Source organism: Brachypodium distachyon, chromosome 1, assembly GCF_000005505.3.
Source record: "Brachypodium distachyon strain Bd21 chromosome 1, Brachypodium_distachyon_v3.0, whole genome shotgun sequence".
Lineage (NCBI taxonomy): Eukaryota > Viridiplantae > Streptophyta > Magnoliopsida > Poales > Poaceae > Brachypodium > Brachypodium distachyon.
In genome coordinates this window covers 58627906-58641120 of record NC_016131.3, presented here as the reverse complement: position 1 = coordinate 58641120, position 13215 = coordinate 58627906, and the positions used below count along the sequence as shown (strand labels likewise).

The following is a 13215-nucleotide window of genomic DNA, read 5'->3' as shown; positions in this document are numbered from 1 at the left end:
CTTCCTTTGCAACAAATTATTGCTCCTATTATTTTTGTTGGGGCTTGGCCTTTTATATCTCCCAAAATAATAATCCAAAAGTTGTACTCTTGAGGGGAGGAAAGCATACACCTCTCAGTGCATTTAATCAACAAGTCTTGCTTATCTACATTCATAATTAATAAATACTAGTAAGGTGCCCGTGCACTGCCACGGAACCACCTTGCATTGCTAAAAAATCATGACACCTATTCTCATATTTGATTGTTACCAAAACTATTTACTTTATTTATTTAATCCCTGGTGAGCTATCTAACACAAAGCAACAAAAAGTAATAAACAGACTCTTAAAATAAAGCTCATGTCCATTTGCAATTAGACTCACAACGAAAAGTTTCAAAAGATTCTTATCCTTACTCACAAGGAACACAGCTATTCAGATCACAAAATAACATAACTTGTGATAAAGTAGAATTACGACATTTTCATCCATAACAGCGACGGCATTTTCCAATCAACCATAACATGATTTAGGCCACAAGTAGTGCTAAGAGGCCATAATAACAAAATAAAAACATGTAAACATTGAAAGGTGGTTGCAAAAGGTCCATTTTCATCGATGCACACACAGCTGGTGTGTTTTGTGTTTGTCTCCTAAGGCTTCAACTTCTTACTTCTTCTAGCATCCTTGGCTCAATAGGTGGCTACAAAAGGCTCCTTCCACTGTTTGTGCTGACTTAAAGTAGATCAACTAAGGTCATTGTTGATCCTACAAAATACACAAATTTAGTCAAGATATTTTAACAATATCCAAATAAGAGTAAGCATCACAAGTCATCACCTCTTTTTCATCTGACGTGCAACATCAACATCTGGACCAAAGTGCACCCTATTGAAGGTAGTAGTATGCAGACATTGCTCTAGTTAAGTAACAACAATCACATATTAGAGAAATCCATTAGTTATATGGTACATACATTTAATTTGTACCCAGCCAAATCCACGGCCATTCAATCTACTTTCAGACATGTGCATGTTCTAATCGTGGTGAATTTTGAATCTATCATCTAGCATTAATCTCAATGTACCATGCCAACATTTGACTCAGTTTCTTTAGTGAAATAATTTGTTTTGATACAGAACGCCACCCTTATTTTATTGGCACTGCTTTATGAATTTAAATATTTTTCCAGGTGGTGCTAGTATCTCACTAACATACATTGCATCTGTAAGGACAATTCCTGGGTAAATAATGTTCAAAGATTTATGGTGATAAGCTATCAATCTATCCTTACGAACTGAAGCTGCAAACAACCACTAACATATCATACTTACCAGCATGCTTTACTCTCAGCATGGTAACAATAACAATTGTACACTCCTCAGCACTTCTTGCCCAAGCACGAGTGTGGCCACTTTCCATTTTGTCCTTCACACGTACGTTCACAAAATTAAACCTGTAGATGCACAAAATAGTTCAGCCAAGGCATAGAATAATTCTATATTAATTATGGAACAATTCAAGATTCATGAATACAAATATAAACAACTAAGCACACATACTTGTCATCCATCAGAAGAAGATTCCTAAATGGGATTCGCCTATTATAGATGCCATCCGCAAAAGCCACTGAGCTTACATACAAAACCATTCCAATGACATCTAACATGGGATAGACAGAAAAGAGGTCTAAGAACATTTTTGTTTCTTACAAATACACTAAATCAGTAGTAAAGTACACAACTTACCGACATAGATGTCATTATAAAGAGTGGATGCGAAAATCCGATCACATGGAAGGAAGGGAGGAAAGAAAGGGATTGTCCCTTCACCCATGTTTCTCATCTCAAACACTTGAGTGACGGAAGTGAAACGACATTCATAAGGATTATCAGCAAACATTCATCGTTGCGTACTTGAAATTGGTTCAACAGACATCATCGACACATAATAGGCTATGCCTTCTTTAAGCAATGGATCTAAACGATCAACTTGGTCATCATATATGGTGGCAGCCATCTTTGTGCCCTATCGGAACAAAAAAAAACTTACATACTGCATGATCTATAAATATACAACAACTCATAAGTGGAAATATGTGCACACATTACCTCTGCATCCAACAAAACAAAGTTGACCCTCTTCCTACCATGTCCAATTCTCTCAACATGAAACTTGTGGTATACTCGGAGACATAAACTCCATCTGGTGCCGTGATGGACATCCTTCAGAGTTGGGATATGTGGTGCACAAACTCTTTGGCGCTTCATGCTAAAAAAACACAAGCAATGAAAATGCTGAGTCCATATATGAACAGGCAATACCAAGCATGGGAAGGACAAGAAGATAATAAAACACATAAAAGTTTAGCAGGTAACTTTCCATGGAAAAATTTCATGCATCACATGGTAAAATTAAACCTGACTACAAACACCATGAGTTATACTATGCAGAGCTCTTCAAGAGATCACATTTGAAAAAGATAAGAATCATCTAATAGACAATGAAGTTTTCAGATAATAGCATGCATCTATGAAATGTAATTCATTGTTATACTGCTACAAATCAGGAATGAATATGCCAATGCTACAGAAAAGGTGAGAGGAGACGACCTGTTATTTGGTGATGGTGCTGCAGTGCAATGGAGAGAGACACTCTACTTCGGTGGTGCTTGTGCACCTGAGGAGGAAAGTGCTCCTGAGGAAAGGAAGGCAGAGGTTAGCACCATTTATATAGAAGGGTGAATGTGAAGATTGGAGCGTGCTAATGGCATGGTTCAGGGAGAGAAGATGTAGACTGAGCAGAAGCAAAAGATATGGTTAAGATAGACTTACCAGCTAGCAGGAGCTCCTTTCCCATCCGCAGACTACTGCCTAGCTAGGTCGATTCATCCTGAGTGATTGGTGCTCTACCCCTGCAAGGAGAGAACAGCATATTGGGGAAGGGAGCACATACATTGACAGGTCGAAGTTGTTGACAGTTCCCATGGAGAGACAGATAGGGGGGAGGCAGATTGGGGAGGGGAGCCAGAGCAGGAACCAGATCTTCGATTGGACACTGGAGAGAGAGAGAGAGGGGCTGGGGAGAGACTGAGGGGATCTATTTAGATTTAGAACTGGCTCAGGAGAGAGAGAGAGAGGGACTTACTTGGATTATATAACATCAGGGGAGAGAGAGAGAGAGAGAGAGATTTGATATTTTGGTTCCATCGAAGTCACTTTCACTGTACTAAAGTTTAAAAACAATTGTAAGAAGGGTTATAAAATATTCTATTTGGGTTGGGAACTTGGGCCTACATAAAGCTAATCGATTGCAAACATGAGGAAATGGTGAAACAAAAGAAAGGGCAAAGCAATACCAGGTCAAACCAGACTGTAACATAGCTATAGCCTGTAGGGACTCTTTCTTTTTTCAAATGGGAAACATAGCTATAGGCATTCAAGTACATTGTGTCAGCAACATCTATATACACGCCAAACTTTTTATTTTTGTACCAACTTTTTTGCAGAATAGGTAAAGACACTAATACCAAAATAAGAATGTTGTGTTTTTGGTTTCATGCCAATGTGTTTTTGGCTAGTAGCACCACAAAGACTACACGCTATCTAAGAAATAGTAGAACTAAAATTAGCAGAACAGAGGAGGGGGCTGTAGGTAGATAACCAGAGGCCTGCTAAAAGCTATAATCGATTGCATGCCTAGGGAAGGGGTGAATGAAAGACCATGAAAGAGAGAGGAAGTGACTGAGACATGTCATACTGTACCATAGTTGTAGGCATTTATTTATTTATTATTGAAACAGGAAACATAGCTATGCATTCAAGTACACTGTGTTACCAACATCTAGGTTCAGATCCAGCAATGTGATAGTGCATTTTTTGCTTGTATAATGGCACTGCAACTGTGCAACTGCACAAGCATTTGTAATCTAATACAGTACACAATACGACATTGATCTTAATTAAGATAAACTAACAACAAAAACATTAGAGAAATTGATTGAATAAAAGAACTAATAGCAGGCAAGGCAAAATTATTACGTTTCCATGATCTGCACGCTCTCTTTGTGCATATAGCAGATCCATAAGGTGGCTTTTCTTACCTGCCTCATGTACAAACTCAACTCGAAGGCAATCAACTCACTACTTGACCCCATTCTTCCAACAGCCAGGAATATGTAATTCTCCTGAAAGTCAGATGCATTCTCTGTATTTATTAGAAATCAACTCAATGTATTTTACAATGCAAATTAAAATTGACAAAAGAATTGCAACGTGTCATAGGAAAAATAATTGGACAACTCAAAACAAGTCAGCAGGACATGAATTATCAAATGATAGTTTGATCGGACCAAAAATAGAAAGAGCCAAACTCACTTTCACATATACAAGTGAATGGACATAGCTCCTCCTGGAATATCAACCGCAGTCCAAAACAGAGGAACTCCTTAATTGGAAGTACAGAGTTCGATGACCTCTAGCACATTTTGGTGTCCCTCATGAATGCTCCTGTGAAACAGATACCATGCTCTACTTTTAGAAAATGACGGACTGGAACTTACAAGATGAGTTGAATGAACAAGCTTCTCTAGAGATGAGAGAGGAGAAAATAACTGCAAGGTAAAGTTCAGTTCATGTGTCTTCTAAATCTTCTAAAGATAGCAAAGTACACAACAAAATTTAAAGGCTAGCATAACATGTTTTTGTCACTTTTGTTCAGTTCATGTATCTCTATTATGCTTTTGTTATGTACATATCTCTCATTCCACCAAAACACTACAAAATCTGAAAGCACATAGAAATATAATAGCACATTCGATCATTACTGCCATAAAGAGATTATTGAGCCAGGGAATGAGAAAGCTCCCAATTAATAGGATAAAAAAAAGGTCGTTAAGAACATGACACATTATAGAGAATGTACATCAAAATCGAGCTCCCTTGAACATATATGAGTAAAAAGTATGTACAACTGCTTGTGGCCTTCTACATGGTAACCTTTTTAGAATTGGCTCAAATGTCTATGTTGTGAGAACTTCCCTGTACACTATGTTTCGCGTAATTGTCCCTTGAGACTTGGCTGACTTGGACAGCAAATCGTTGCCCTTTTTGCCATTTCCAGCGGTGTCTAGGATCTTTCGAGTTTTTGTTCCTCTAGACTTTCCAGATTTGGATCGGACATTCCTGTCGCAATTAGAGATGGCTAATATCTTTATATTTCTTCTAGCGGTGGCTCTAGACAGTGCGACGTACAACTGGCCGTGGGAGAAAACAGGATCAGGCAGGTAAACACTAACATTAGGAATGGTCTGCCCTTGTGCCTTGTTGATTGTCATAGCAAAACTTAGCCTTATTGGAAATTGCTTCCTCTTAAACCGAAAAGGGAATATCTCATCATCGGAGGGGCACAAGGGTATACGAGGGAGGAACACCCTCTTTCCAGCATGTTGTCCTAGCACAATCTCAGCATCGATAGCGTTTTTTTGAAACCCCCGAACAACCAACCTTGTTCCGTTGCATAGTCCATTAGCAGGGTTGATGTTCCGCAGAAGTATAACTGGACAGTTAATCTTCAGCTTTAGAACATGTGGAGGAAGCCCATTTGGAGTGAGTGAGTTGAGAAATTCAGAGGGGTAGTAGTTGTGGGGATCATCCTCTGCCCGATCGAAGCTGTGATATACCATCTCTTGACCTTGGAAACGCTCTATCATCCTCAAGTTTATCATGTCGACATTTTCATTCTTGGTCGATAGAATTGCTTGAGATGTGATGTAATTCGGGTCGGTCAGGTTCTCATCTAGACAAGGAAAGACATGTTCAATTAGCTTGTCAAGGTCAGCGTCCTTCCCCAGTACACGGCACACAAATTTCTTGAGGCAGGCAAATGTTGCTGTCCTCGTCTGTCTCCTCGGTGCCATTCCCGACACGTAGCAAAAAATCTGCAAACCACTCATCGTTCTGTGCCCTCATGTTACGAATGAGCTTGAGTTGTCGCATGCTTTCCCATAGGTATGACATGCGCAAAGTCGCGTCGGTAATCTGGGGCCTTGTCCCCTTCCGGACAACTGGGAGGACCTGCCTAAAGTCCCCGCCAAACACAACGGTCTTCCCCCCAAATGGCAGGTCATGTCGGCCCATTATATCCCGCATGCTATTGTCGAGTGCCTCAACTGCCTGGCGCTTTGTCATGGAGGCCTCGTCCCATATTATGAGAGATGCCATGCGAAGGAGCTTGGCCGTCCCACTCTGCTTCGTAAAGCTACATGTTGCGCCTTCGTCAATGTTGAGCGGGATCTTAAACCTTGAGTGTGCGGTCCTGCCTCTAGGCATGATAGACGCTGCAACTCTCGATGTCGCAGTTGCCACGGCCATCTTGCCCTCGCTACGAACCTTCGCAAGTAATGCTTTATATAAAAAAGTCTTCCCAGTGCCTCCCGGGCCATCTACAAAGAAGACACCTCCATTGCCACTATCGATGGCGGATAATATCTCATCGTAGGCGGATTTTTGCTCGAGGTTAAGGGAGGATGCTAGAGAAGCGTGCTCAATGTCTACCTCGATTGAGGACTCCTCAATGATCTCTCTACCCTCGCCACCGATAGTGTCATGCGACTCATCAATGTTGGGCAAAGGGAACAACGTTATGTCTTTTCCCATCGATTGCAGCATGTTCCTGATGTCTAGCAACACCTTCTGCTCCACTATGTGTGGGCATGTGTGGATCCGTCGATAGTCCTCTAACATTGCACCTAGGTGCTTATCCCAGAGCCCGCGCACATCGCTAGCCTCGCAAAACACCAAGATAGTTGCAAAGAGCCTACGCAACGAGGATGGCATCTGGAATAGCTCAGCCTCTGTAAGACATTCGTCAAGGGTGTTGTCAGCCTCAACGAGACCCCTTCTTTCAGCGGCTTCTCGGAAGCTTGGGCAAAGGACACCATCCACCGTCCTCAGGTCTTCGAACGATGTCGATCCGGTCACATGGTTTAACAACACCCTCATGTAGTACCGTTCTCCCTCAGCAGGATGAGCCGACACGATTCTACCAACCTGGAACTGTTTTGTCCTCGTTTTCCATATTTTCAGGGTCGCGTGCCATACAAACTTTTCTGGGAAATCCTTGTATAGAATTCCTCGAGCCTCCGTAATTGTCCTGTTAGCCTCAAAATACTCTGTGAGCATTGTCTTGGATGCACCCTCACGAGTGACGACGTCATTCAGATCATGGCCGCGTTAAACGAGATCATGTGCATGTCTGGGAGATGAAGTTGCAATTGCTTCACAGATGGGAAGTTTTCACTAAGGTGGAAGCCATAAATCCTCCATAGTGCCTCTGGTGGTGTAACCCACCTCGCATCTAAGTATCTCTTGATCTCATCAATTTCGCCATTACTATCAGGCTCATCAAGAGAGACCGAAGTCCGATCGTGGCCCTTGTATATGTACTTGTAAAGGTACTTAACGGCCTTTATGCTAGAGCACACCTCAACATTGATATGACAATTGTACATCCTCAGGAGGTAAGGGTTATATGGCACAACCCACCTGTTATCTAGAATTTTCCCTCGGACTTGTGCTCGATGATGGTCGTCATGTCTCCGGTAAATGGGGTACGAGTCCTTTCCTTGGACGGTAGTCGTGTTAAATGGACGTGGGTACGATTCTTGCAACATCCATCCTGCATGCACACGTTCTTGGGGTTTAAGACCCCGCAAGGCCCGTGCATCATATGCTTTATTACCATCGCATATAGCTCCGGATACTTATGCTTGTCTGGAAGCTCAGTTGAGATGAGGCGATCATATTGCTCTGGAGTTGTGAGCTTGTATCCGGACTCCATGATCAACAGGAAGTGAGCATGTGGGAGGCCTCTCTTTTGGAACTCAATTACATACACATACGCAATTACCTTGCCGAGGATGTGCTTCTTGAATAGCTGCTTCTTTAGGTCCTTCAACTTAGCTTTGAATACTCTAACAATGAGATCAGGGCGGTCTTGTGGGGTTTGGCCAGGTTCTAGTGCACAAACTATCTCTTCCCAGTTGGGATTGCAGGTCATTGTAAGGAAGATATCTGGCTTTCCGTACTTTTGGACTAATGCCATGGCATCCATGTGCCTCCGCTTCATATCCCTACAGCTCCCTTGGAATGATCTAGGCAGTACCGTCCTCTTGCCCACCGCATTTGCACGACTCTCTCCGGCAGTGATGCTATCCATGACGCCTTTATATAGGTCAGCGCGTATCTCTTTTTGGTGATTCCTGATCCAGTCCAGCCTTGTGCCCTCCACCTTGATATACATGTCAACAGCGAACTGTTGGAATAGACGCTGGCCATGCAATATGGGGTTGAATATCCTAGGACGTGTCTGTAACCTATAGCAGTAGTAGTCCCTAACAGAGACGCATAGGCGGCTATTCATTTCTATAAAGTGGGTAGCACAAAATTAGGTGGACATTCAATATGGAGAAAAAAAAGAAACTACACATAAGTACACCAAATGGTTAACCTGGGTCGTTGTCTTCATTTTCATTAGACTGGAGCACCTCATCTAAGGAGACACCAACCTTTGGGATCTGAGGATGCCAACCAAGCTCTCCCCTCGGGAAGAAGAGGGGGTACGATAGGGGGTCATAGCAACCCTAATATGGTTGTATACCACTCTTCGTGTTGTCATTTCCGTACAAGATAACGCTTCGTTTGAACTTCCTAACAAGGTCATTGCCCTCAACCCAGACAGCAGCCACCTCTGACGATAGCGGTACATTGTACCTTCGTTGGTCCAACCTCTGGTCAGTGTTCAAGGATATTCTATACTCCGCAAGGTCCTCGGTTTGGCCTAGGCTCCTAAAAATTTGGGAGTATGGGTTGTCCCTAAGGATGTTGACCAACTTTGTAATGACCTCTTGGTCAAGGCTAGGAGAATGCCGAAAGCGATGTTGCAAGGTGGGGTCGTCATCATAGAAGTACAACTGCAAATGGTCCGGTCCGGAATCCCTTGGACCAAATGAATGCACATTGTGGTACATCTGGCCATGAGCCCGAAACGTGTACACCCCTGACCTCATGTTGGTGTAGTTATTATCAAGGCTGACACCGAGGGTTGTGAAAGAAAAGTGACCATTGAAGAATCTAATGCTCTCCCGAAAATGCCTTGCATCAGAATCTTCACTCGACCAGAGCCTCATAAGTTCTAGGATGGGTGCTACATTTGCCAACTTGATTTTCCCCAACCGACAACAGAAACCCTTTGACTCATACTGAAACCTTTTTGCACCACAGTGTTTGCAGCTTGCAACGGGTTTTAGGGAATGTGTATTTTTAGGTATGTTTGAGTAAACGATATCATAAGGATCCGGGGCATTGGAGCCTTCTACAAAGTCATCGACTTCTTCATTAAAGTCGACGTCCTCGCTAACATTTCCACCTGTACGCATTTATAGTGAGTGTGTTACCACATCGCATTATATATAAAATGGATTGAACAAACAATGTCAAAATTACCTTCACCACTGAAGATGTAGTACTCCTCATCCATGTCATCCTCATGGATGGTGTCCATACCCCTGATACCGTTGAGGAGGGATTCCATATCATCTAGCATGTGGATGAGAAAGTAAAGGATGAAACATTATATTTCGGACAAAAAATGGTGAACAGGTTGGAAACCTTACCATCATTTCTATCTCTGAATGTTGGTGTGCTCGATGATGGGTGGTCTACTTGTAGAGCACATGGCTCGGGGCATCGCATTGCGATGGACTCCGTGCACAGAGTGTCTCGCCTAGCTGCGTAGCTTGCCTTACGATGATCTAGTAGTGCCTGCCTTGCCTCGGGTGATATGTTTTTCCTAGCAGCCCTAAGGCGAGCATTGGCCTCTTGTCTCTCCTCAATTGGCAAGTTTTTCCGAGCCGCCCTTCGGCGGGCATTAGCAGCCTGTCTCTCTTCAAGTGTTAAACTTTCCGTGTGCGCTCTTCTGCGAGCATTTATCTCTTCCCTAGCCTCGGGTGTCAAACTTTGACGGCGCTTTTTATCACGTTCCCGCCTTGCTTGTCTTTTTTGTTCTGGTGTGAGGCCAGCAGAGCGACTAGAACCACGAGGACGCTTTCGTCCTAAAATAATCCCATCAAAGATTGGGTCAACAAAAGATGAAACTTTGTACGCATAATAAAGTAAGCATGCCATAAGAAATATATCCATCTAGAGATTAGTACCTTTTGAGCTTTCTCCTTTCTCGAACATGTTTACCGATGTGAAAGATAGACTTTTGTAACCCTAGCCATGTCGCAAAAGGGAGTTAGTCCATGATTTTGTTCATGGAACCATAAAGTTGCAAAAATAGGAAACACAAAACCAACAGCTATCATCCAGTAATTGTAACACCACTGAAGTGCTATCTGAAATTGAATAACAATCCTAGGTTCAAAAGATGCTATTGACAGAACAGACTTGCCTGGATAAGTAAAAAAATAATCTAACAAGTTCTTCTAAATATTATTCCTCATTAGGTGTTCTTTGTTCATGAATTTTTTTGCTTAATCTATTCGCACTAAATTCTCAAGCCGATCCATAATGTTTTCTCAACACATTAAATGATTATGTTAGGAGCAAACAAACTTGCTGGTGCACAGACTGAGACTGAACCCATTAAATTAAATTAAGCATGGCACAAAAGAATTAATCACATATAGCATCTGATCTGAACTGAAGAAGGCAGACACCACCAGATTCCCAAAACAAAGGAAGATCACATGCTTGCTTCCAATTTATGAATCTATTTCTCTGTGTGTGCATCATATTGATTCAGGTCCTGTATCACAACATGGATAGACGACCTACAAAGAGCTTTGACACAGTTGACTTACCATTTCCCCTATACTCTTGACTTTTTTTCAGTAGTACTAATTACTTCATTAACTTCAGATTGACCAAGTCGATGTTTGGCTTTAGTTTGTACTGACAACTACTCTAGAACCAATGGCCTATGTACCTAATCTATTTAACATTATGACAAGTTTGGCATTTAGCATATGTAATGCGGGCGCATCAGTACATGCAGACACCAGCCTTTGATTGATTAGGTAAAATAAGCAAATCAATTTGCATTAGTTTAGCCAGCCATTGGGGAGAGTACATTCATCCATATACAATACCTATGTGCTATGTATGTATGTAGACATGTGGTATGAGAATAGTATCTTTGCTTGCACATTCAACCAGCATACATAAAATATGTTTATTTCCACTCTATGTTAATTCAGAATTCCGATAAGATGTTATTTTACCGGTGGAGGTGGAGAGCTCACCAGAGCAGGCAGTGGTGGAGAGGGATTGCTCACTGGAGCAGGCAGTGGAGGAGACTTGACTGGTGGCGACCCTAGCAATATTAGGGCAGTCAATAAGATATCAGATCTTCACCAATAGAAACTATCCAATAAGGTGAGCAATAAAATGTCAAAAACTACTTGAAGAATCAATTGTGAGACGCTTCCAATAAATAGAACATGGTGCAAAAAATGAGAGGGCTGTTATATGCTTACATTGTTACAATAGAAATAACAGAAAAGTACTCACAGGAAAACTAAGGATCTCAGCTTGCTGAGTTCTATTGGTATTGTCCCTGCATATATTGCTGTCATAGAAGTCCAAGGTAATAAGGCTCTTGAGACTCCGAAGCTCAGCTGGGATAGTGACCTGAATATTATTTGTGTACAGCTCTCTGCAACAATTTTTCAGGAGGATATTAGAGCATTAACATGAGTGCTAAGCCGGTTACATTAGAATGCCACTGAAACTAAATGACACTGAATATGGTCACAGCGTAACATATGTAGAGTCAATGACACCGGCTGAGTTCAATTCACAAGAGCTGCAAACAAATATCTCTTCTCTGTTTTCACCGAGGAAGTTTTCATGTGGCATACATAATTAAGTTGTAGAGAAAATGAACCAAGGCAATGGAGGAGATTATTCAACAGGCAACAGCATAGTTACAACATTTAACCATGGTAAAAAAATTACTTCTACCATTGTGCTTGACAGGCTAGCTGCATGATAAGTGATTGTTACTTCTTATCTTAAGATGTCAATCAGCAGCGGCGCTCCCTTCACCTTTGGGCCGATACAATTTATGATATTTCATACCAATTCAACAAAACAACATCATGAATGGTGGTATTCCTAAAATGCCAGCACATTTTCATACCCTATTAGACGAAGTGCACCAAGGACTTCCAGGCTATGCATCCAACAAATCCTAAAATTCGAAATTTCAGTGAACCGTGACTCGGAACTCAAATTAGGCAGTACTAAACCTGTAAGTTGTGTGCCCGCGGTGGAGGAGATTTCAATGGGCGTGGGCGGCGGCGGCGGACTCAATCGCCCCAGCCTGACCCGTCCACACCCACTGCACGGCAACTCGCCGGCCCCGGCGGCCTCCTTTCTCCCCTCGCTTCTCGCACTTCTTCTTGGCCGTCGACTGCAACGAAGGTCGCCTGGAGGATCTGTGGCGGACCAGCCGCGTGAGAGGAGGGGGCAGAGCGTGCTGGGTTGGCTAGGGCAGAGGGGAGGCGCTGTGAGGGGAGGCCGGCGAAGGGGCGAGGTGCTCGTCCGCGGCTAGGGTGGAGGGGAGGCGCAGTGTGGGGAGGCCGGCGAATACGCCGGGGCGAGGTGCTGGTGCGCGGCTAGGGCGGAGGGGAGGCGCGGTGTGGGGGTGGCCGGCGACCACGCTGGGGGCGGCCGGCTAATACGCAGGGGATGGGCGAGGTGCTGGGGCCGGCCGGCTAGTGCGCAGGGGAGGCGCAGTGTGGGGAGGCCGGCGAATACGCCGGGGCGAGGTGCTGGTGCGTGGCTAGGGCGGAGGGGAGGCGTGCTGTGGGGGCGGCCGGCGACCACGCAGGGGATGGGCGAGGTGCTGGGGGCGGCCGGCTAGGGCACGCCGGGGCGAGGTGTTGGTGCGCGGCTAGGGCGGAGAGGAGGCGCGGTGTGGGGGCGGCCGGCGACCACGCAGGGGATGGGCGAGGTGTTGGGGGCGGCGGGCTAGGGCGCAGGGGAGGGACGAGGTGCTGGCGGCGGCCGGCGACCACGCAGGGGAGGGGCGAGATGGGGTTTTGGATTCGAATTCCTATCGGTCAGCGCAGGGAGACACGGGAGAGAAACATATATATGGCAATCGGAGAATCGGCAGAGTTGATTGGGGAGACCGACGGTGGCAGGTCCCACACGTAAGAGACCGGT

General features: G+C 43.9%; 1 protein-coding gene across 8 annotated transcripts; it reads right to left on the bottom strand.

Moving 5' to 3' along the window:
• Positions 1 to 332: 332 nt before the first annotated feature.
• LOC100821436 lies at positions 333 to 13097 on the bottom strand. Of its 8 annotated transcripts, XM_024457019.1 has the most exons (18): positions 12294 to 13096; positions 11554 to 11698; positions 11286 to 11356; positions 10194 to 10254; positions 9654 to 10091; positions 9484 to 9576; positions 8489 to 9406; positions 4357 to 4488; positions 4083 to 4166; positions 3128 to 3203; positions 2815 to 2894; positions 2593 to 2677; positions 2092 to 2251; positions 1729 to 2008; positions 1543 to 1642; positions 1315 to 1436; positions 821 to 899; positions 333 to 748 (listed from the first exon to the last, which is right to left on the bottom strand). In XM_024457019.1, exons 4-7 carry the CDS (start codon positions 10219 to 10221, stop codon positions 8622 to 8624), a joined length of 1344 nt encoding a protein of 447 aa, XP_024312787.1. In that variant the 5' UTR covers positions 10222 to 10254; positions 11286 to 11356; positions 11554 to 11698; positions 12294 to 13096; the 3' UTR covers positions 333 to 748; positions 821 to 899; positions 1315 to 1436; positions 1543 to 1642; positions 1729 to 2008; positions 2092 to 2251; positions 2593 to 2677; positions 2815 to 2894; positions 3128 to 3203; positions 4083 to 4166; positions 4357 to 4488; positions 8489 to 8621. The 8 variants fall into 8 exon arrangements, 7 of the variants coding, with proteins under 7 accessions (XP_024312787.1, XP_024312783.1, XP_014752784.1 ...); XR_002961945.1 differs by lacking the exon at positions 8489 to 9406 and having other exon boundaries at positions 12294 to 13094; XM_024457015.1 differs by having other exon boundaries at positions 3128 to 3208; positions 4357 to 9406; positions 12294 to 13097.
• Between the last annotated feature and the right edge of the window lie 118 nt (positions 13098 to 13215).

Excerpts from the sequence above, each read along its gene's own strand:
- LOC100821436 (XM_024457015.1), bottom strand. The coding sequence starts at position 7,161 with ATGCTCACAGAGTATTTTGAGGCTAACAGGACAATTACGGAGGCTCGA.